The sequence below is a fragment of the Morus notabilis genome, unplaced genomic scaffold (genome assembly GCF_000414095.1).
Source record: "Morus notabilis unplaced genomic scaffold, ASM41409v2 Scaffold1831, whole genome shotgun sequence".
Classification (NCBI taxonomy): domain Eukaryota; kingdom Viridiplantae; phylum Streptophyta; class Magnoliopsida; order Rosales; family Moraceae; genus Morus; species Morus notabilis.
Window position 1 is genome coordinate 134465 of NW_010366022.1, and position 24089 is coordinate 158553.

The following is a 24089-nucleotide window of genomic DNA, read 5'->3' on the forward strand; positions in this document are numbered from 1 at the left end:
TACTACAATAAGAAAGTTCGGCAGAGAAGGTTCGTCCCGAGGGACCTAGTATTAAAAAGAGTAACACAGAGCACGAAACCCAAAAATACTGGTCCGCTGGGGCCAACTTGGGAAGGGCCCTACCGCATAAGGGAAGTGCTACGTCCCGGCACCTACATTTTGGAGAACCTCGATGACAAAAGAATTCAACACCCGTGGAATGCAGAACAGCTAAGGCTGTTCTACCAATAGTGTATGAAATTCTTACATATCTCAATTGTACATTCTTTACAAGTTGAATAAATTGACATGTTTGCAGAAAGAAAAGAATTCACCCCTTAATAACATGTCTGCTTAAAAAACTAAGGTTATATTAAACAGACATGGAGGACAGAGGTCCACGGATCACTAAAAAATGACTCGACGACCCCAAGGGGTGCAATCGACGTCAGATCCTCCAAGGAGGAAAGACGGGGACTTAGCAAAATTCCAAGGAATTTTCTAAGACGATGACCCCAAGGGGTGCAATCGACGTCAGATCCTCCAAGGAGGAAAGACGAGGACTTAGCAAAATTCTAAGGAATTTTCTAAGACGACGACCCCAAGGGGTGCAATCGACATCAGATCCTCCAAGGAGGAAAGGCAAAGACTTAGTAAAATTCTAAGGAATTTTCTGAGAAAGCAGCAATTGTAAGTCAAGGTATAAATTAAACCTATTACCTTTTATATAAAAAGTGCAGATAAAATAAAAACTGTTCGAGTCGAATAATAAGTTACAAAAAGAAAATAGAAAGAAGGAAAAATGAAAATGTCCTAGGCTTCGCCACCAGCCGCCGATTCTTCACCATCACCAGGAGGGGATACGTTGGCGTCGTCAGCAGGAGGAGGGGAATTGTAGAGAAAGCTCAAGTCCCACTCAGGACGCTCCTTCTTGATCAAATCGACGATTTGTTGACCCGCCGATTGGAAATCCTTGTTACGGATATCCATGAGCTCCGGAGAAATCTTGAACTCCTCAATAATCTCAGCGCGCCTGGCGTCGAAAGCAAATGCAGCTTCTGCCTCGGCTTCCCTCTTCCCCTCAGTCTTTCCCTCGGTGAAACGCCTCTTCGCTTCCTCAGTTGCTTCGGACAACTTCTTGTCAGACAAGTCTGCCCGCTCCGTGAGACTCGCGACCTCAGCTTTCAACTTTACTAGTTCGTCTTCCAAACTCACCAGCTTGGCCAAGGCCACGTCCCTCTTCTCGACGGCATCATCTAGCTTCTTTTTAGCGTCGGAAACAAGGGAGTTGAGTCTGTCTTCCACTTTGTCCATCTCCTTATCGCGCTCCTCAACCTTAACTAGGTCAAGAAGGTTAAGGATGGAAAGGACCAGGCTCCGGAAAGTTGGAAATCAGGAAAGATGAAGTAAAAAAAAAAAAAAACTCGACCGAATCTTACGTGGATATGGAAAGAGATTTGTTTACGCTGACGGTCGATCAAAGAAGACTGAGAGGCAGCGATCCAGTGGGGCTCAAGGAAAGACTCATAAAGAGCCTGAAAAATAAGAGATAAGCGAGGAGGAAGTTTTAGCATCGCCCCGATCTCGGCGTCAGAAATGTCCGGGACTTGGAAGTTCCCATCCATGATCTTTCCCCCGGGAATCAACATGCATTCCCTCGGCGCCGGGGGAGCGCTGACTTCTGAAATGGGGACCACTGGTGTCCAAGCCTCGGCGGCTGACATCTTCTCAGTGAGCCTCTCTTCTGCACATGTTTCCCCGCCCCCCCCCCCCCGGACGGGGGTTGTTGGTTCGACGGCGGCTGCTGGCTCGGCCCGGATTGCTGGCTGCCAGGGAGTTGGATACTCAAAGACGCCATTTCTACAAGAAACGACGAGATTAAGATATAGTCAGCAGTTGAAAAACCCAAGTCACAATAAAGAATGGCGTCGAAAGTAAAAAATACCTTCATCGTTTAGGTGAAAGTATTGACGGACGGCGTCTAAATCGGCGGGGTCTGGGAGATCAAGGATTAAACCGGCGTCGCGAAGGTTTTTCTTGGTCAGAAGCGTTTCGATATGGCGAACCTCTGACGAATAAGAGAAAGCCTTTTCAATCCTCTCTAAGCTGTTGCCAGAAAACTTCGGCCGGTCCTGGTTAACTGAAGGATAGAAGATTATCAGCATATGAACAGAAAGAGGCGAAGTAAGGTAAAGGAAAGCCAAAATCCTCACCCATGTTCCCAAACGCCGCCTGCACCTGCCTTCGGCGTGGCAGGCAGTCGTTAGGGTGAAAATTGAAAGGCCCACAGATCATGAAAAACATGGGTTTCCACCCATGTGACGACGAGGGAATCCCCAGTATCAACTTTCCGAATCTTGGCTGAGATCTCCCATGTCCGCTTAGAAAGTACCACCCTTCGCACTTGGCGACGTGGCATAATTTGTACATAAACCGGAACTCGTCTACAGGGAGTTCCATATCAAACTTTTGGTGCCACAAAATCCAGGCGCCAGCGAAGCAGTACCAAAAGTTCGGCGCCAGTTAAGCAGGGGAAATGCCATAAAAATGGCAATAGTCCTTTACGAAAGGATGAACTGGGAGGGCCATCCCCGCCGTAACGGCTCTGGTGTAAACCGGGAGGTGCCCTGTCGGCGGCATGCTAGTCCTAAAATGCATGCCCAGGAGGAGGTATTCAAACCACCTCCCGTCAATGCACCCCTCCTTTACAGCCCGGATGATATCTTTATTCCGGACCCTCGACGCCACCACATCGGCGGTAAAAAAGGGCCTATCCGGATCACTTGTGGCGGCTAGGGGGCATCTACCGTCGAGGCAGCCCCCCTGCCTACACTGCCCCCCGTGAAGGGGATCCGTTCTACTGCCTCGTCCAATATCCGCTCTAAGTTGTCAAATTCACTACCAAAGCTGTCGCCTAGTACGTATCTGGCTTCATATCCAGCCCCGACATCTTCTATGTCTCTCAGCACGGAGTCGACGTTGGAAGACGAAGAAGACCATGAGATCTCCACCACAGAATGGGGGTCTGGACGGACGACAGGAGAATCCTCTCGACTGGGAGAACTTTGGGCCATTGTTCTGGTGATTAAAAAGACAAGAAGCTAAGTTAAAATCCTAACGTCGAGAGGAAGAAAGGATGGCTATTCTAAGCGATGACTACTCAAACGCCTCGACTTGACGTTGACCATTCATATGGGAATGGTAAGAGCGAGTGCTCATAGGATTTCAGGTTCCCCAGAACCCAGAAACCAGAAGCGCACAGACAACAAAGAGATGGGGACAGAACTATCCAATGCGGAAAAACAAAACGCAGTAAGTCTCCCTAACTTCTACATTCCGTACACTCTTTATACATATACACATGGTTCAAACAAAAAGGATAGGAGGAGCCCGTGAGTAAAAAAAGCAGACAGAGGGTGGAAAGGCTTACCGGTGAAGAAGGATTCTCGGGAAAGTCTTGAAGAAAGAATGGCTTCGCGATACGCCTCGAAGAGCAAGAAGCACGAACCGGAGGTTGGAGAGGAAGGATTCCGGTGAAGAAGGCGGCAGTCCAACAGGTGCGAAGAGAGTTTGAAGTTTTGAAAAAATGGCTCTCGAGTTCGTAAAGGGTATTTAAAGGAACGGACATCCTCGACCCTGACCGTTGGATGAGGATTTTAAAATCCAACGGCAAGGGAATCCTGCCCGGATCTGACGATGATAACATAGGGCAGGAAGCGGAGAGGTCGCAATCCAAGGGTCCATATTCGTCCTTTCGAAATAAGGCCGTACGTCATCATGAGGAATCAATCGACGCGACAGTTGCATCCCCCGAAGGAAATCTGAAGCGCCCAAGCTATCATTGCGAATGAAGGCTCAGGACCAGTTTCCCACACCCAAAGCACGGAAGGACAACCGAACCTAAGTCCGAGGCTACCTAAAAGGAGCCCTCGACCTAGGGGGTAGCTGTTTTTTAGAAAATGTGACGGACACATAGACGAACGATAATGCGACTCATGGCCTTGACTACTCCCCACCAAGCAAAAACCCTCGATGTCTACAGACCCCTCCTATTCCGCTGGAAAGCCCAAAGCACAAAGTCCAAATTAGGGCGACGATCCCTTATGACGTCGACAGATCGTGCCGTCAAGATTGAGGCACGAAGATCCCTCGGCCGCAGAAAGGACCGCCAAATAGGGCGATTGGGCTAAGCAGCATTGACGACGAGGGGAACGTTCTTTAGAGGATGTGACGGGTTGCGTGCAAAAGTGAAAGACGTCTGCATGCATTAATTACAAGCTCCCAAACCGCCCCACAGGGGATAGAAAAGTATTATGGAGAAGCACAGAACCGTAATAGAAGACTAATTGGCTGAGTGAACAGTGCTGATTAGTGGGCTACGTCTGGGCCTACCAAGGAAGAGCACTTGAGTGCTTCCACCTATGAAGGAAACCCCCTAAGCGAAGGAAGCCCAGTATAAAAGGAGGAAGACCCCCAGTAAGGAAGGGGTTCAGAAATTCCAGCAAAGAGAAAAGAGATTTAATGAGAGCAATTGCTGTAAATCATTATCTTCTCAAAAAAAATGCAAAATCACAGTGGATGTAGCTCTCATTTTATAGAGTAAACCACTATAAAATTCCTTGTGTCATTTGTTTATGCATGATTTAGTTAACACACATATTCAACAAATCCTCATACGTTAACTACACACTGGTCGGTAATCCAAAAGAAAACTAAGAGGTAACCCAGCCGGTTTTTGTTGGCGAAATTCGTCCGTCAACAATACCTATTTATTAGAGGACTGGAATCAGTTTTGTAGAGTAAGAGAGAGAAACTATATCATGAGTAAGAAAGAGAGATGGATACAACACTACCGCAGTTCTCAGATGATATTGTTGGTTGGGGAAGGCGACTTTTCCTTTTCTGCTTGCTTAGCAAGAGCCTTCGGCTCTGCCCATAACATGGTCGCCACTTCTTTGGATTCTGAAGGTATATATAATTATTTTTCATATAGGTATATAGGCTCTGTAATTATTATATATGTAACGTCACAGCCCGTGAACTAGTTACCAAAATACTTTCAATTACAACTATTATATTATAATGACGGAATATATAGATGCTTTAAGCCATAAGTAAACTTTTCTGTGGCGAACTTCCACTTACAAAGATTTTTTGTTCTCCAGTCACACAATTCAAGTCTAGCTACTACTCATGACAAAATATGTCCCAAAAGGTTTTATTATAAGCTTTATATATATATATATATATATAGGTTAGTTACGTTTTTATTGGTGTTTACACATCAAAAATAGAAATTTGATAGTGTAGCGTGATATATATATGACATGCATAAATTGATTAAGTTGATTAATAGATGTGGATCGTTGGTCTTTCAGAGACGTTATTGAGAAAGCATTGGAGCTGTGTGGCGCATTTGGATGACTTGCAGAAAAGAGGGCGCTTGCTTTTGCATGAGATTGACGTGCACGACATGAACCAGCATCCCACACTTAAAGACATGAAATTTGATATCATCGTTTTTAACTTTCCCCATGCTGGTCACGTCTCGTGGCTATGTGAACAAGACGCAATCCTCATAGAGTAAGAATGCCTCAATAGCATGAATATGTAGTCTCTCACGCTTTGATTTTCTCTCATGATTAATTTTTTCATTGGTAGATATAAATAGAATTGTGCAATATTTAATTGAATTGGCGTTGAACTAACCTTGTTGTTGACCGTTGGATTGGATTAATGGATCGATTTAAATGTGTATATTATGATGAGGATATTCATTGCTGGTTCATATTGGGTACTAATATTAATCTGATCTAGACAATTTTCATATCCACTCCCAAGATCCTAATTAGGTTTATGTAGTGAAAATTCATTGGTTGTCTAAGTGAAGAGTAATACTAACAATTTAGTGGCATAATTGATGTGATAGGTGAGTTGTCATTTTTCGATTTGCAGGAGGAAAAAGTGTTAAATATATATTCAACTCCAAATAAAAACGAATGATGATAAATTGTAACAAAGAGCTAGTTTGATCCTAGAAAAATATTGTGTAATGGGTAATATTCTACCTTCTAAAGCTACAACTAAGATCGATTTTACTATTAGTATGCGCATAATGTTGTTATGTTGATCATCGCTTATTGGGATTGCAAATATTGAATAGGAGACACAAGAATTTGCTAAGAGGATTCTTTGAAAGTGCACTTCAAATGCTGAATGAAGGTGGGGAGATTCACGTTACGCATAGGGATGACCATCCTTATAATCAATGGGAAGTGGAAAAGCAAGCCCAAAAGGCAGGTTTGGTTTTGAAAGAGAAAATGGCATTTATTAAAGAGCGGTATCCTGGCTACCACAATAAGAGAGGCAGTATTTATAGACGGCAACAAAAAGTTCCCCATTGAGAACCCCTTCACCTTCAAGCTCATTGATGCTCATGATCATCATCAAGAAACGACGCCGATCACTACTCGTAGTGCTACTTCAGATCTTCAAATGATTGCAGGTACGCATCAAGAAACGACATTGATCAGCTCTATGATCAAGTCGGATAATCAGATGCCTGAATTATCTGACCATCAAACGCCTAGTGTTGGTGATCCTCATGTAACAACATTGGTCAGCTCTGAGACTGAGTCTGATCATCAAATCCCTGTTTCATCTGACCATGATCAAATGCAGAGGGTTGGTGATCCTCATGAAACGATATTTATCATTTCTAAGACCAAGTCTGATGATCAAATGCCTGCTAAATCTGACCATGATCAAACGCCTAATGTTGGCGATCCCCATGAAACGATATTGATCAGTTCCAAGACCGAGTCTAATCATGATCAAATGCCTACTTTGTCTGGCCATGATCAAATACCAGTTTTTTCAGACCACGATCAAATGCCTAGTGTCGGTGATCCTAATGAAACGACATTAATCAGTTCTAAGACTGAATCTGATAATCAAATGCCTGCTAAATCTGTCCATGATCAAATGCATGTATTATCTAACGATGATCAAATTCGTAGTGCTGGTGGTCCTCTTGAAACGGCATTGATCAGTTCTAAGACTGAGTCTGATGATCAAATGCATGCCTTATCTGACCATGATCAAATGCATGTTTTATTTGACGATGATCAAAATGCATGCCTTACCTGTTTTATCTGAATGCGATCAAATGTCTAGTGTTGATGATCCTCATGCTACGACATTGATGATCAGTTCTAGTAAGATTGATGCCGATCACCAAATTCTCATTTCATCTGATCGTGAACAAATGCCTAGTGTTGGCATCAAGAAATGAAATTATTCAGTACAAGTACCGAGTCTAATCATCAAATGCCTAGTGGTTTTGACACAAAATTCAGGAGTCCTAGTGCTGAGTCGGATCATCAAACGGCAATTTGGCCCAACCATCAAATGCCTAGTATGCCTGTGATAATCAAGAAACGACACTGACGAGATTGAGAGGGACTTTAAATGTCTTTAGAGGATTTGTGTGGTGTGTGTTTGGACTAATTGCTAGCTATAACGTTTTCAGTGTTTTTTTTTTTTTTTTTTTTTCCCTTCCCTTTGGAGAATAAGCGTTTAATTATTCTTGTGTTATGGTAATATGTATCGATCCTTATCTTTTGAAGAACAATGGAGTATACTGGAAGTTGTTGAGTGTTAAAGACTCATGAATGCATTAATTATTAGTTACAGCTATACTCTATACGCATGAAGTACTCGTTCAATATATTTACCAATCAATAGCAACTGAAAGCATAGCATTTCTATTTTGCATGTGCATATGAAAATTTATCTGGACATGTAAATGAAAACTAATTAGATCATTGCTTTCTGGAAATCATATACCCAGAAATATCTTGTTGCTTAGTAATTTTTCATGAAGCTTTTGACGTTTCCCTACTTTTTTTTTTTTTTTTTTTTTTTTTTTTTTTTTTAAAATCTAGATATAGTGTGGAGCTATGACTCCCACTTTACTAACAAGAAATGAAATCATTAGGACTGTAACCCAGGTAGATGCATGCACACAATAAAACCACCATCAAGCTTCGAATCCTGATGGACACACACACATACTCCTACATCTAATCAGTTGATCTAGCCTCAAATGACCATAATTGAAATGACAAAAATGAAGAGTACTCTGAGAATGATTAAAAACTTTACCATTGAAACATTCAACAAACATATGATGTAAGTAGTTCAATAGAGTTCTAGCTAGTTGATCCCATCAAAAGGCTAAAATATGGAAAGCAACTAAATGTTAGTTGTACAACCTCTAAACTTAAAGGAAACGAAAAAACAAGTAAAAGTGTATAAATTGGAGTCCAAATCCGTGTATAGAGAACATCCCTGCACTAGTAAATCAACAAGGCAGTTAACCAAATTCTCCAACGATGGAGTTAATTGTCCAACAGAAAAATTCCGACAAAAAAAAAAAAAAAAAGTCCCAAAGAAAGCAAATCAAAAGAAGAGGAGTTTGAACTTTATTTCGAAAAGACAATATCTGTGATGCATAAAACATGGTATACTAGTGTTTAAAATACTAAAGTGAAAATGTTTAGTCCCCTAATGTGACCAAAATCTTCTAGTTTATCAATTTTAGTGGACTCTCATTTGATCATGTGCAAGGCATGTGTAATTCCTGTTTGCCATATATTATGCCTTTCAGGTTTTATGAAGCAATAAACTAGTGCCTTTTTTTTTTTTTTTTTTTCTTCTTTTGAACATTTTGAGTAATCTATTTAGCACCATGACTCAAACACAAGGGTATAAAAGAAAATAAAAATTTGATAAGTGCACAAACTTACATGCGGGAACCCAAAAAGATAGAGAATATAGATGTTGGGGCAAGAGTCATTGCTTCTATAAATGCTGCCTATAATAAAATATTAATATGTTAGCATATGATCTACCTATAGCATGCCATCAGGTGTGATATTGAGTTTCTCAATTTGTTTGGTGATTAGAAATTATACCTCCATGGCTCCATCAGTGTAGGAAAAAGGAAAAAGTAAAAAGAAAAATGTATAATAATATTCCACATTTCCTTTTTTATACGGACAGCTCTTGAATTCAGTAGCGGAGCAGAGAGGTCTCTTTGATTAAACTTAATAATTACAGTAACACCGGCTGACCATAAAGTTTATAAGAATATCCCTAAAATGATTAAAAAAAAAAATTTAAGCTACTAAAATATGTTTAAAATAACGTAGAATGCTCCTAAAGTACAATGAAACAAAGAGAGAACTTTTCTTATGTTGGATTGGATGACAATTTAGCAAAAACATAAAATAAAATAATAAAAAGGAGAACCAGAAGGCCCCGTTAAATATTTTAGCAAATACCATTTCTTTTGGGTCCCACCTCTAGAATCCCTACACCTTTCCCTAACCGACTTTCCAACCGTACGTTCACATCGTCACTGTACTTACTTCAACAGTTCATATAGTTCCCTGACACATGCACGATATTTTCTGTTAAGAAACGGTTCAACCGCAACTTTAGAAGCCGTATGAATATTATATTGGATTAAGTAGTTCACTGTAAAGAACTCGAGATTCTACACGTACTTCTCTCTCACAAAAATAAATAAATAAATTCTTGAACTAAGAGATCATAGAGAAGAAGATGAAAGAATTCAACAGAAGCTCTCCAAATGCGGTTGTTTTCGCAATGGCTTCCTTGTTTTTAGTCTCTGCAATTCTCGTTTCAAAGGGTTATTACAAAGGAATTTCATGGTTTATTATCCCCACAACAACTCCATTGGCATGGACTAGTGATCATACAAGTCCAGATTTTTCTTCATACAAGGTATTATTTCTCTATCTTTTGACGTTTGACAGATGATTTGGTTATTATCGTTTACAGCTTTTTGTAATTTTTTTCTTTTTTGCACTTTTTTTTTTGGTTGATTTGTGAAGGAACAAAGAAGGAAAAGGGATCATGAGTCTATTTCTAATATGCCAAAGCATAGAGATGAGAAGCTGGCGAAGCTTGAAGCTGATCTTGCCACAGCTAGAGCATTGATAAGAGAAGCAACGAAGAAAGTGAACCAGACAAAGAAATCTTTTCTTGAAGATGCAGATTATGTTCCACAAGGAGAAGTTTACAAGAATGCTTATGCCTTCCATTGGTAATTAATGAACTTCTTGTTCCAAGAATCTATATCTTTCAATTTCATTGTTTTTCTGCTAAGGCATCAGTTATATTGGTAATAATGAACTTCATGTTTCAAGATTTATCTTTTTCATCCTTTTCCTGCTAAGGCATCAGTTACATTTGTAGCATACTTTAGATGAATTTCAAAATACAAACAAAGGGTATTGGGTTTTGTGGGGTTTTTTTCTAAATGGCATTGTCTCGAATGAAAAGGGAGATTGAAGGGGAAAAAAAAATGGTTTACATTGTTTTGCACTTTCCTAGAGTAAACACAATCACACAAGGGGAAAAGGGACAGTGCTTGTGCATTCACGAAAATTCGGGTTTTTCTTTAAATCCAATTGCAAAAATCTGGAAAATCGACTGATCAATCGGGCGTGTTCATATGAGAGGGGCGGAATCTTCTCTTATCGACAGCGTCTTTCGCGCCACGACTTTCCATTCTTTTCAGAACTACCATGGAACCATTATTTTTCGCTGTCTTTCGCTTCTTTTTTTTTTTTTTTTTTTTTTTTTTTTTTAAAAAAAAAAAAATCTTTTTTCCAACATAGTTTTCATAATCTCTGGGTTAATAAGTTTACTTCAATTAATATTCTTGCAGGAGTTATCTTCTAATGGAGAGAGTGTTTAGGATATTTGTGTATGAAGAAGGAGAGCCACCAATATTTCACAATGGTCCTTGCAAGAGCATATATTCCACGGAAGGAATGTTCCTTAGCTTTATGGAAACTGATATTCATTTCAGGACTTGGGATCCCGATGAAGCCCATGTTTATTTCCTTCCCTTTAGTGTGGTGATGATGGTGAAATACCTATTTGATCCCATTATCCGTGACAAAGCTGTCCTTCAACGCACTGTCGTTGACTATGTCCAAACTATTTCTCACAAGTACCCTCATTGGAATAGAAGCCTTGGTGCTGACCATTTCATGCTATCTTGCCATGACTGGGTAATTTCTATGCTTTATCTAGTAATGACTTATTATTATGACGCGTGTTTTTACAAAATCCTTAATATATAAATTCCTCTGCTCTTTTTTGTTGGCAGAATACTGCTAATTCCTCTGTTTTTTTTTTTTTTTTTTTTTTTTTTTTTTTTTTTTTTTTTTTCTAATTTCTATTGATTAGTAATTCCTCTGTTAAGGAAACAGCAGTCTTACTATGGTTTCCCAAGTAATGAATCATAACTAAAACTTCTAGTACGTCTACAATAGGCTAGCCACTTATAGACATACAAATCTTAAAGAAGTTATAAGTATCCCAAGGTTTTTCTTTTAATTTTTAATTTTTTTCTTTAAGCAACTAATCTAGTTTAACTTCAAAAGCTACATGGTACTGTCCTTACATAACCGTTGATTAGCATGAGAACACATGAACCTAAGCCACTCTAATCAACAGTTAACTCTAAGGCTAACCGCATTTTCACTAATTTGTCATGAACTGTAATTTGAAAGTTAAAAGATTTAGATCGAAAGAAGACGAATAGAAAAGAAAATCAAGTGCAGATCTACTCATTAGGAGTAAGGTTTACATTCCTAATTTAGGAGGTAAATACATGAATGAAAGGAAACAGAGACACATTCACCATTCCTTTTCTTTTGATGATGTATGGGTTATGAATATGTCCTAAATTCTTAGTTTTATAGTTCGGCAAAAGCGACAGTCGTGGTGCTTCGCTAAGTGAAAAACATAACACGACGGTTTCTATGTTACTACGTTGTTAGAAAGGTGCAACAACAACAATGAATTTCTTTTTCACCGATAAATGTATGTTATACCTCCTACTTGTGCTTATTAGGGGGGGAAAAAAAAAATGTGTGATTCTTTCTAAGAACACCATATAATTCCCTACTCTTCAATTGCAGGGTCCAAGAGCAACATGGTACGTCCCACAACTCTACTACAACTCAATAAGAGTCCTATGCAACGCCAACACGTCCGAGCACTTCAACCCCAAGAAAGACGCCTCCTTCCCCGAAATCAACCTCAAGACGGGCCAAATCTCCTCCCTCACCGGCGGCTCCCCCCTCTCTGACCGCAAAACCCTCGCCTTCTTCGCCGGCCAACGCCACGGCCGAATCCGCCAGGTTCTATTCCACCACTGGAAAGAAAAAGACAGAGATGTCAAAGTCTACGAAACTCTCCCCAAAGAAATCTCCTATGAAAAGATGCTGAGGACGAGCAGGTTCTGCCTTTGCCCCAGCGGCCACGAGGTCGCAAGCCCCAGAGTTGTGGAGGCGATCTACGCCGAATGCGTCCCCGTGCTGATCTCGCAGCAATATGTCCCCCCTTTCAGCGACGTTCTGAACTGGGAATCGTTCGCGGTCTCGGTTTCGGTGGAGGAGATTCCAAAGTTGAAGGAGATCTTGTTGGGAATTTCCCTAGTTCAGTATGAAAATTTGAGGAGGAATGTGAAACTGGTGCAAAGACATTTCGTTTTGAACGATCCTCCGAAAGGATACGACGTTTTTCACATGATTCTTCATTCGATTTGGCTAAGGAGATTAAATGTCAGAATTAGTGCCTAATGAAACTTTATTCTTAGGAAAAAGAAAAAGAAAAAGAAAAAGAAAAAGAAAAAGAAAAAGAAAAAGAAAAAGAATTTGACTTTATTTTTTGGAACTTTGGTTCGTCCAATTAAATCAATTTCTTTCCTTCAACAGGAAGCATTGATTCTTATTAATTTGTTCCAATCAAGCTTGTCTTTCAGACCATTTTCCAATATTCATTTTCATTGCAATCAAACGTTTTTCTCTTCTTCTTCTTCTTTTTCTTCTTCTTCCTCTTCTCTTTTCGGCACTAAAAGCTCAGCTTCTCCATCTTTTCAAGCCAGTAAGTCTTTAATTTTTACTTGTATTTTGTTTTTATTTTTTATTTTTTTTTTCTAATTGTATTACCTTTCCTATTACATTCTTTTATAGTTTGGTAAATACATTGTTGAACGATACAAATTTTGCAGAAAAAACAAAAGAGAAACTAATAATGAGGATAGAACATTATAGCAGCTCTCAGGAGATACTGCTGGTTGGGGAGGGTGACTTTTCATTTTCTGCGTGTTTAGCTACAGCGTTTGGCTCCGCGGTCAACATGGTCGCCACTTCTTTGGATTCTGAAGGTACATAACTACATAATTTTCAAATTTCAAATTATAGTGTGAATTTGGCTTATTTACGTACATCCTTGTCCCTGCATATTGGTCATTAATTAATGGCATGAAGGATCATTTGCATCTAGTCCAAAATTTATTCAGGTTACAGCATGTAATTAATTATGACTTATTAAAATATAAAATTTTGAATTAACTTTGTTTTAAAAATGATTTCGGGTTAAGATCAAATAAACATGACCACTCATACCCTTAATTAACGACCCAAAAAAGGTTCAAGGGAACACATTGCGCAGGGGTCGACAATGGTACAAAAAAGCCTAAAAGTTTAGATGAATATTTTACCTTATAATATTTGAATTCCATATATATGTTTTCCTAATCTGTATACATACATACATATATATATATATAATTTCTATGTATTTTTGGATCGTTCTCTCAGAGACTTTGTTGAGAAAGTATGGGAGCTGTGAAGAGCATTTGGTGGACTTGAAGAAAAGAGGGTGCCTAGTGCTGCATGAAGTAGATGTGCATGACATGAACAGACATCGGAAGCTAAAAAGCCTGAAATTTGATGTTATCATCTTCAACTTTCCCCATGCTGGTCATGTCTCTTGGCTATGCGAGACAGACGGCATTCTTATAGAGTAAGAACCTCCCTTTCTCCCTTTTTTTTTTTTTTTTTTTTAATGTACCACTTCTTCCTATTAATTTGCCTTACAAATATTACTAATTTGGAAAGAAAAAATATGTGTATTACGTACATATGATGAAATAGTGGTCGATTTTTATTTTTATTTTTTTTTTGTAATTGTGAAAAAGGTTAATAATAGCTTTACGCTTACTTGGCATTTATCCCTTTAAAGTTGTGTTTTCTTACTTGGCACTAATTAACCATTCTATACACTCTTTACTCGCATTTAGCTCTGCTTTGGTAATGAAGACTAATTTTCATTACATGTGATCACATGCTCGTGCTCGTGGTTAAAGAGTACTCTCAAGAGAATATGTATATTTATCTCTCACATATAAATCGTAAATAATGAACATAAAATATAAAACAATTACACGGAGAATTTAGAGTGGTCAATTCACCCGTTATGTGAAGACTACCACTATATGGTGTTTGGGGGAATTCACCCAATTGAGGAGGAAATACAGAGAGAACACGGGCGTTTTTTGCCAAAGAATTGGACTTAATAGGACTTCTGATAAGTAGGATTAATCCCCTATTTTTAAGTAGCAAGTACAAATATTTGAATTTAATGAGAAAATTATCCCCTATTTCCCTTTCTTTTATTTTATTTTATTTTATTTTTTGAACTTTCATGATCCTAAATGGAAGATTTTAGAAGGTAAATTCTTTATATTCTTATAGTGTTTTTAGCACATTTTCTCACAAGGGTCAGCCGAACAAATTTCCTATCAACAGATACGAAATTTACTAAAACTGGCGACACATGTTCCATTGCAAAACAGGAGACACAAGAATTTACTAAGAGCATTCTTTGGAAGTGCGAGTGGAATGGTGAAAGAAGATGGGGAGGTTCATGTCACGCATAGGGATGACTACCCTTACAACTTATGGGAAGTGGAAAAGCAAGCTCAAAGGGCAGGTTTTGTTTTGAAAGAGAAAGTTGAGTTTGTGAAACAAAACTATCCCGGCTACCATCATAAGAGAGGCGGTTTTATTGAGGGCAACAAGAAGTTCCCTCTCGAGGACCCTTTCACCTTCAAATTTTATCTTGATTGCCGAAAAACGACATCTAGTATCACTACTGTTTCTGGAAATAGTAACCACAATAGGAGACACAGAGACTGTAGTGGTGTTATCCAAAGCAACAAAGAGTCTACTCTTGAAGTTGAGGCTGAACACCGCCCCTCCAAGTTCTCTCTTGCTCATCAAGAAACGACATCAACGGGTAGTAATATTAGTAGCAAAAGTGTTACTCTCAAGGATGACCCCTACACCCCCAAGTCTTCTCTTGATCATCATGGAACTACATCAACGAGTAGTAATATTAGTAACAAAATTGCCCCCAAGTTGTCTCCTGATCATCAAGGAACGACGTTAACATGTACAAGTAACAAAGACGTTACTCTCAAGGCCGACCCCTTCACCACCTATCCTCTTCTTGATCATCAACGAACGACATCAACGTGTACTAGCAATAAAAATGTTACTCTCAAGGACGCTTTCACCTCTAAATTATCTCCTCCTGATCAAGAAACTACATTACAGAGTACTAGGATTTCTCGTCGTCCTCAAATGCCAATTGGTCATGGTACCGAGCGTCATAATATCCATCATGAAGAGACAAATTATAACAATATGGTCGTCAGAGAAATTGTTGATGATGTGAGAGAGATTTTAGCTTTCTTTAGGCTATGGGCGGGGTGCGTGCTTGGACTCATAGTTAAGCTAGCTATAGCAACTTTTTTCATTTCTTTTTTTTTTATTATTTTTACTATTTTATTTTATTCATTATTTTGAAAGAGGATATGAGGATTAGTGTGTGATGATCATAAAGCCAAAAGCTATACTAGGACAAGAGGGCAAGTTTATAGTGAGCAGTGTTACTCTCATTAAATCCCTTCTGAAACCAATTGTAAGGCTAAATGAACTTCCCAACCACTCGTATATGTATCCTTAAATTTTAAGTTTTAACCCTTGGTGTTAGGGAGGAGTTGAGAAAATCTTCTACAACGACAAGGGGACAAGTACTTAATTAGGGGACAAGTACTAATATAACTAATAAATTAAGAACATTATTTTATGCAAGAGAATAGAGATGTGTCAAATCACTCTTCATTTTTCTAATTGTGTTCACATTGAATTATCTAGGCAAAGTTGTTCCAATCCCTTTGGCTTTCTATGGAACTTCTGGATACACAAGAACCTCGTCATCCTGATAGCATCACCTGAAAGTGAAGTAATTACTTTGAATTTTTTTTTAAGGGAAAATTATTTTGAAGTTTGATTACAAAAAAATTCGTCCAATTCTAAAATATATAATTAAATTGAATGGTCACACCTTTCACACGTTTTTTTTTTTTAAAAAAAAAAATAATATTTCGGAGCATATTTACATCCACAACTTTTTCTGTTCGCTTTTAAAAAAAAAAAAATAATAATATTTCGGAGCATATTTACATCCACAACTTTTTCTGTTCGCTTTTAAATTTATTTTTCATCATGCTAAGCTTTCTAATTGTAAAATACCAGAATATCCAATCATGATTCAAGTAGAAAAGGGTTTCCCTCTTTTAAACTTTTTCCTGGAAATATTTCAAGTTGAAAAGTTAGACTTAATTTAGCTTTCGCATTATGGAGCGACTACAAAGTTTAGTCCAAGTCAAGTTCTACCATCGTGATGTTTCTACTCTCTAGGGTCAATTGCACGTGATAAAGTATTCTTGTACATAATTAAAATATTAATTACAAAAACTCTCCTGAATTATACTATTGTAACACTTTGTCTATAAATTTTTAAAAAGTTACACTAAAATGTTTAAAATCTCGTTTTGTTAGGACGTGTTACATAAACAATAGCTATTATTAAACAATTTACTGTACAATTAATTACTATTTTAGCCACGCACTCCCTACTTTTTTTTTATTCTAATTTACATGTAATATAATAAATAAAAACAAAAGAAATGTCGTCCTTTTCACTCCGCAAAGACATAGCAGCACTCCAAATAATTGAAGTCTTCTATATATAACCAAAAGTGATTATTATGTGCCATCAAAAAGGAAAATCAAAGGTGGTTTTCTTTGAAGGGGAAAAAGTCATGTTTAAGCTTTTAGGTATAACGAAAAAATGATACTTTTCCCGGCCCCATATGTTTAAGCCTTAGTATCTAATGTACGATATTTCTATTAATTTCTTCTTTGGTTAAAGCTATGAAAATCTTTTCACTTTTTTAATCATGCAAAGACGTGTAAACACGTTTATTCAAAAGAGACATCTCAATCATAGCTAAAAGAAAACACAAGACTATAGTAATAAAAATTTGCCATGCTCTTCCCCTTTCATGGTAAAAATTAGAAAAAAAAAAAAAAAAAAAAAAAAAAAAAAAAAAAAAAAAGAGCTTCTGAAGTACTAAATAACGCGTCGCGCTTGTTTGGAAGAGTCAAGCCGCGTAGAAAGGCCGCCCTTTGTAAGTTGTGACTTTCTACGAAAGAGTGCAACGCACCGTTTTCACACTTGTATTTATGTGCGCCCAATATTTTTTTTAAGCTACAATTTCCACAGTAGGTAAACGGCCTTAGTTCTTTGTTTGAAACAATAAAAGGTCCCAAAATTCCTGCTTACAAGGGAACTTTTCTCAAGTTCATCATGATTATTCTCTTTGCAAACTAGAAATATAAAAACAAAAATGTAACTAATTCCAAAAGTCCAATTCAATAATGAGTTGTTAAAATTTTCTAGGAAGCCAAACATCTTCATCTGATTTTCTAGGCACCACAACGTCTTCCTCCAGCATCGACACGTGCTATTAAGTGTGACAAGTCCAAGTCCACACAAAAATGTAGCAAATTCCAAAAGTATCCATTTCAACAATGATATTTGATATTTTCTAGGAAGCCAAACATCTCATCTGATTTTTCTAGGAACCCCAACGTCCTCATAACACAGTGTGACAAATCCGAGTCAACGTGACTTTAGGAAGTCACTCTCTCTTTTTTTTTTTTTGGCTGAAAGACTTTAGGGAGTCGCTTAATAAAGCTAAGACAGTTGTCCAAGTACGCAAGTGACTTTAATTTTGTTTGTTGTTTATGTGGGTGTATGTGGATTGTTTGTTGTTTTTACAGGAGTTTGGAATTCTTTTTGCTTTTTTTGTGTGATTTTTGTAGTCTCTGAGATATTAGGTTTTGGTAGTTTTTTTTTTTTTTTTTGTTTTGTGTAAATCTAAGATATGTGATTTTTATGAATCTTGTAAATATTGTAGATTGAATCTAATTCTCAATCGGGTATTTACCGGTAAATGCTTTTCTGAATTCGAGTTTGAATTTAGTAAATGATATTTTTATTAGTAAATACTTCACTAATAAGTTTGAATTCAATAAATACAGTATTTACAAATCGTCAAATCCGGTCGCAGATTTTCAAAAAAAAATTGATAAATAGGGTTTTTACCGGTAAATATAGTATTTACCAATTACTAGAGTTGGTTGCGGATTTTCGAAAAAATATGATAAATACGGTGTTTACTAGTCACTAGAGCAATTCGCTGAATTTTTTAAAAAATATGATAAATACGATATTGACCAATAAATATAGTATTTACCGGTAAATACAGTATTTACCAGTTGTCGGTGATAGCCGGTCGTACGCCGGTCACCGATGGACCGGTGCCAGCCATAGTCTTCTTATTTTAAAAGAATATGATATAATATTCTTATTTTAAAAAAATGTTATAATTTACTCTTTTCACAAAAATAGAGGTTTAGGGGGGAAGAAAGAGATGAAAAAAAAAAGATTTAGGGGTATTTTTGATATTTTAATAATGTTTAAAATTTAAAGTATCATATTATGTTATAATCTACTTATTTTTTAAAAATATATATGTTATAATTTACTAAATACTTTACTAAATATGCTATTTTCCTTGTTCTTCCTTAAAAAAAAAAAATGTGTTCGAAGTTTATCAATATTTAAAGAGGAAGAAAAAAAAAAAAACATCTAAAAAAGAAAAAAAAGGATACATAAAAATAAAAAGCGAGTAATATATTATGATGGAATCTTATAATATTAACTAGTGGCATAATAGTAATTATGAGGTTAAATAATGGTTATAATTATGGTTTATTTTTATAGTTGTAATGAAATGTGACGGATGGAGAAAGAAGAGAGTGAAAAGGAGAGCAATGAAATGTGTGACTAACATTTTTCACAAAGTATTTTGATACATGTATTTGGTTCTTAAAGAATTTTATATTCCTAACATACAAGTTTTAGCAAATAATTATATATATATATTTAAATTTTAAAGATGAAGGCAATTTCGCCAAAATGAAAATAATCATATTACATACAGTGGTTGGAATTCTAAAGAAAGAAATGCATAAACTTTTTTCTTTTTTCTATACTACTCCCATTATAATTCTATCGGTGTAACGAAACACACATTAAAAATATATAAGAGTTTTTTTAATAAGATGTGAAAAAATAAATTACTTAATAATTTTTTAAAACTGTCATTTTATGTACTATATTTAACAGTCAAAAGTACCGCTAAAAAGGCCTACTATTTTTAGCCTACTAGAAAAACTCTGAGAACATTGTTCGTAAGAGAAGATTTTGCCTGCGTTCGAAGCACGTAAGAGAAGATCCTGCGTTCGAAGTACGTAAGAGAAGATCTTGCCTGCGTTCCTGTCCTTTATGTTAACACACAAGAAAAGTGCAAATACAAACAAAAACGACCTTTTTACTTTGACAACTTATTACCTCTTTTTCATCTGGGATATATAAAACGAGTTTCAGAAATCCAAATTTCTAAAAAAATTTAGGGATTGTTTTTTTAGAGTGTAACTTAAATGTAGTTTTTGAGTTGAATTTGAGTTATAACTTGAGTTGAAGTTAGAACTTGAATAAAGTTGAGTAAAATTGAATAAAGTTAAAACTTAAAAGAACGTGAACTTGAATAAAGTTGAAACTTGAGTTATCTTTTTTTGAGTTTTTTGGACAAAAAAACATGCCCGTGTCTGTTTAGTTGGTAAATTCATGTCATAGTTTGAATCATAATTCGTAATTCGTTACAGTATTTTTTTATAAAAAATATATGTAAATTGAAAATAATTCTGAATCATAATTCTGAATTCATCAACCAAATGTCACCTTAATATTCATTCTCTTATATATAAAACTATAAATTCCTTTAAATTTACAAACAACCTTGGTTCCTAGATAAAAACAAAATGGTCAACAATCCTTAATGACGAATTAATGCCGACCTTCTTATTCTAATGGTAGATTTACAAAGGAAAAAAAAAAGAAAATGATATTAGAGCCCGTTTGGTTCATGAATTAGAACCATTTTTTATTTACGTGTGATTTTTGTGAGAAAAAATACTGTAACAAACCATTAATCATGATTCGAATCAGAGAACGAATCCTCCAACCAAACGGGCTCTTAGGCTTTGGTTTTTAACTCCGGAAAGAGCTCCGCATGACGTGGAGCGCTACGTTTATCACTCTAAAAGCTTATGCAAAAGTGGGACCTTTGTACGTTATTATACTTAATTTCCTTTTTTTTTAAATAACAAATTATTTTTCATTCCTGTTGGATCCATTCCCTATAATTATTCTCTCCTCCTCTTGCCCTCTTTTCACTATACTTCACAGAGAATATGGTAAAGAATAATGAAGCTTTGTTATATTTGCCTTGTGTGGATGACTTTTTGTAAATTTCCGTTTTAACTCGCCATATTTCATTCATATATATATATATATATATATATATATATATATAAACCTCACGTTTTATTTGTTACTTCAGATCCATTTTATTTTACCAATTCAAATTTATAATTTGAGTTTTGCTATAATAAAAAGCTCTAAAAAATAATCGCATCTATTTTTTTTACAACACTAAAAATTTTCACATAAAATCACATTTCAACTCGAATCAATAAATTAAACGAGCCTTCAGATCACACCCAAAAACTTTCCTCCTTTTAGTCTTATCATTCTTTTTATTATATATATATATATATATTCTCTATTTTGGGGTTGCCCTTTTTTTGGGGGGGTTAAATTTTGATTTTGCCTTCACCAAATCAAATGTATAACTTCCCTCTAATTACACTTCCTTTCTCGTAGTCCAGATTGAGTATTAGGGAGAAGAAATTGTGTACAACTTTTCTAACACAAACAAAACCCCTCTTTTGTTTCATATGTCTATCTCACATTTAACAGAAAACCATCTTTAGTATGGAGGCAGTTGCAATAAAAACCCCAAAGAAAAACGCAGAGAGTTTTAGATCCAGATCTTCAGAAAATTTTACTCTGATTGAACATGCACGACAGACTTTTTTCCATTCCTCCACATTCACGTCAAGAGAAGTAAATTTGCGTAGATTGTATGGCGGCCATGGACAGAGAAGAAGAAAAGGAAGAGAAGGAGTGCAAAGAAGAAGTGGTTACGGTGGATTTGTGGAGGGAAATAGAAAATGAAGAAGACAAGGGACATTTGCGGGGATGGAGTGAATTTTGTGATTAAAAGAAAAACAAAAAAGAAATTTCAAAAGCCAAAATGAGAAGGGAAAAAAAAAATAGATGACAGATGTGGGTCCCATTTTGTGATTACATCAGTTTGAGATTAGAAACGTGTACTTGCCCGCGTCATATCTAAAATTATTAAATCTGTTTATTTTATTAATTTAAATTTATTGTAATAAAAAATTTTAAAAATTAATCACATTTAATTTTTTGTTAAAATAAAAAAATTTTATATAAATTTTTATTTTAATTTAAATTAAAAACTCAAATCAATAAACTAAGTAGGTCTAACAAACCGGAGCTAATCACCAGAAAAATTCCCAAAAAATAATACAAGCTTTAGTGCATTATTATTGTTAATTAAGATCAAATGAAATGAACGTAACCAACACTTCGCTCTCTGTCTGTCTTTTTTTTTTTTCTTTTTTTTTTTTACAATATTCTTTAAGACTGATCGTGACAGTAATGTATTAAATACTACATGAAAGACAAACATAAAATTATTGAGTGGATTCTAAACTAATACTCCAAAATTGAATGGTAGATAACGAAGAATCGTGGGCAATGGGCAATAAACAAGTCTTTTGTCGTCTTCTTCTTCTTCTTTCTTTTTCTTTTCTCTTAAATTTTAATTTTCTCAAATGGCTGATAGAGAAGACTTTTGACTTTCATAGGCAACTACGTGTAGACGACTTGATCAAAACCACAATATCGTCACGACCCGATCAATTCTGTCAGCATATTGCAATGTATTGTAGAGTCAGTACGGACAGTCAATACCATATATTAAGACCCGTTAAAAATTTTCAAAAAACGGACAGTTAATACTATATATTAAGATTCATTTATTTCATTGTTAATTTTTACTAAAAATGTCATATTTAATTTTTTATGCTACAGTTAAAAATTTTAAAAAAATATTAAATCTCAATTTAAATTAAAAATTTAAATTTACAAAATGAACGAGACCTAATAAAATAAAAGTCACTGCAATAGTACCATATGATACGTATGGTAAAGTGAAAATGCATCATTTCTCCAAGCTATTAATTTTTAATCATAAGGAAAAAAAATCCTACCAACCCAAAACATTAAAAATCTTAAAAATGAAAAAGAAAAAGAGCACTTTTACGATAGAGCTTTTTACTGATAATGTGTGTTTCTCATCGTTAAATTTAATCAAAATTAAATTAAACTACAAATATTTGTAGAATATACAGTTTTAATATAGATCTAACGGTTAAAAATATAAAAATTTTGATAATTCATTTTTTTAAAATCTACCATAAAAATCTCCCAAAAAAATAAACCTTAAAAACGTGAAAAAAAATTAAAAAAATTAAAAAGAATGAAGATAGCAAAAGAGCAATTAATGAAAAAGATAATTATTTTATTTTATCGCTTCTCGCCACGAAATTTTAGTTATTAATTATTAATTTATTACAAAAAATTTCGTAATAAATATGTATATATATTTGCAGTGTTGTGTGTGATCTTTGTGCTACAGGTCTCTTGACCTTGATTAATTGAAGTACTAAGTTACGAAGGTGTTATCGAAAAAGCCTTGTGTATGTTCCATAGTTAGTGTACCTTTTAAATTTTTGTGTCGTTGGAATTTGGTGCGCAAGTTCTATCTCTTTATGCGTTGTATTAAAACTTGTTGATGGAACCAGTCTGGAATTGAGATAAATTTCTTTACATTATAAGATCATTTATGTCTCTATTACCATTAGCGTGTGCTTTTTGATTTGGAATACAATTACTTTTAATATATATATATATATATTAGTTCATATCAGTTAAAATTGGATTTAATGGGTTGATTACTGAACATTCTAAAAAAAAAAAAAGTATCATTATTGAACAGAGTTGACATATAACTATAGTGATAGAAACATATAACTATAGTGATAGAAACATGTAACATATTCTTTTCCTCCCAATGTAATACAGAGAGCACTGCTTCAGTTTTTATTTTTATTTTTTAATTTTAAAAATGAACAACCGTATCCCTCTTTTTTATATTCAATTTCTCTCTTAAACAAGTTCCAAATATAAAAATTAGTATTGTTTCAAAAAAAAAAATATATATATATATATAAATTAATCAAGCCCCATTTCCACTACTCATGCTTACATTTGACAATAACTAGTGTATAGACTAAAAATTAATCATGTGATTAATATGCATGTCACCCTAAAATAATAATGTGATTTATATTAGTAATGATATATCCTATGACTTTTACATATCAAAGCAAGTTCAAACGTTCTTCTACCTATATCCTATGACTTCTACATATAGTTTATAAATAAATACCAACTGAACCCACCACTAACCGTGTGTGGGTATGGTAACATATGACCAATTCTTTGGCTGAACTGAAAACATATATAATTGTGGAATTATTATAGCTTTAAAGAAATAGACGTTCGTGGAACCAACACAAGATGTCCCACAATGATAGAGATTTTTTTTTTTTTTTTTTTTTTTTTTTTTTTTAAACACATATATCAATATGTCATACATAACATCTCTCTATAAATAGCAGATTTGGGAAATCTCACAAGTCACAACACTAATTAGTTCCACATCATAACAGCTCTTTCCC

General features: G+C 35.6%; 3 protein-coding genes across 4 annotated transcripts; all 3 read left to right on the forward strand.

Moving 5' to 3' along the window:
- The first annotated feature begins 4799 nt into the window (after window positions 1-4799).
- On the forward strand, window positions 4800-6383 carry LOC21390294 (uncharacterized protein At4g26485). Its single transcript, XM_024172849.1, has 3 exons — window positions 4800-4947; window positions 5358-5562; window positions 6143-6383. The coding sequence occupies exons 1-3, from the start codon at window positions 4800-4802 to the stop codon at window positions 6381-6383; spliced, it is 594 nt and encodes a 197-aa protein (XP_024028617.1).
- An 800-nt stretch (window positions 6384-7183) lies between these two features.
- Window positions 7184-12668, forward strand: LOC21390295 (probable glycosyltransferase At3g07620). The gene is made up of 4 exons (XM_024172850.1): window positions 7184-7207; window positions 9966-10114; window positions 10742-11090; window positions 12006-12668. The coding sequence occupies exons 1-4, from the start codon at window positions 7184-7186 to the stop codon at window positions 12666-12668; spliced, it is 1185 nt and encodes a 394-aa protein (XP_024028618.1).
- A 203-nt stretch (window positions 12669-12871) lies between these two features.
- LOC21390296 lies at window positions 12872-16028 on the forward strand. Of its 2 annotated transcripts, XM_024172848.1 has the most exons (4): window positions 12872-12972; window positions 13100-13255; window positions 13692-13896; window positions 14729-16028. In XM_024172848.1, exons 2-4 carry the CDS (start codon window positions 13123-13125, stop codon window positions 15741-15743), a joined length of 1353 nt encoding a protein of 450 aa, XP_024028616.1. In that variant the 5' UTR covers window positions 12872-12972; window positions 13100-13122; the 3' UTR covers window positions 15744-16028. The 2 variants fall into 2 exon arrangements, with proteins under 2 accessions (XP_024028616.1, XP_024028615.1); XM_024172847.1 differs by lacking the exons at window positions 12872-12972; window positions 13100-13255 and having other exon boundaries at window positions 13794-13896; window positions 14682-16028.
- The last annotated feature ends 8061 nt before the right edge of the window (window positions 16029-24089 follow it).

Bases quoted from the DNA above. Each gene is read 5' to 3' on its own strand.
- LOC21390295 (XM_024172850.1), top strand. From the start codon at position 7,184: ATGATCAGTTCTAGTAAGATTGAT. The intron at 7,208-9,965 runs GCCGATCACCAA...AGAGATGAGAAG, and splicing joins TCAGTTCTAGTAAGATTGAT to CTGGCGAAGCTTGAAGCTGA. The intron at 11,091-12,005 runs GTAATTTCTATG...CTTCAATTGCAG, and splicing joins TGCTATCTTGCCATGACTGG to GGTCCAAGAGCAACATGGTA.
- LOC21390296 (XM_024172848.1), top strand. From the start codon at position 13,123: ATGAGGATAGAACATTATAGCAGCTCTCAGGAGATACTGCTGGTTGGG. The intron at 13,256-13,691 runs GTACATAACTAC...TCGTTCTCTCAG, and splicing joins CACTTCTTTGGATTCTGAAG to AGACTTTGTTGAGAAAGTAT. The intron at 13,897-14,728 runs GTAAGAACCTCC...ATTGCAAAACAG, and splicing joins ACAGACGGCATTCTTATAGA to GAGACACAAGAATTTACTAA.
- LOC21390294 (XM_024172849.1), top strand. From the start codon at position 4,800: ATGAGTAAGAAAGAGAGATGGATACAACACTACCGCAGTTCTCAGATG. The intron at 4,948-5,357 runs GTATATATAATT...TTGGTCTTTCAG, and splicing joins CACTTCTTTGGATTCTGAAG to AGACGTTATTGAGAAAGCAT. The intron at 5,563-6,142 runs GTAAGAATGCCT...AATATTGAATAG, and splicing joins CAAGACGCAATCCTCATAGA to GAGACACAAGAATTTGCTAA.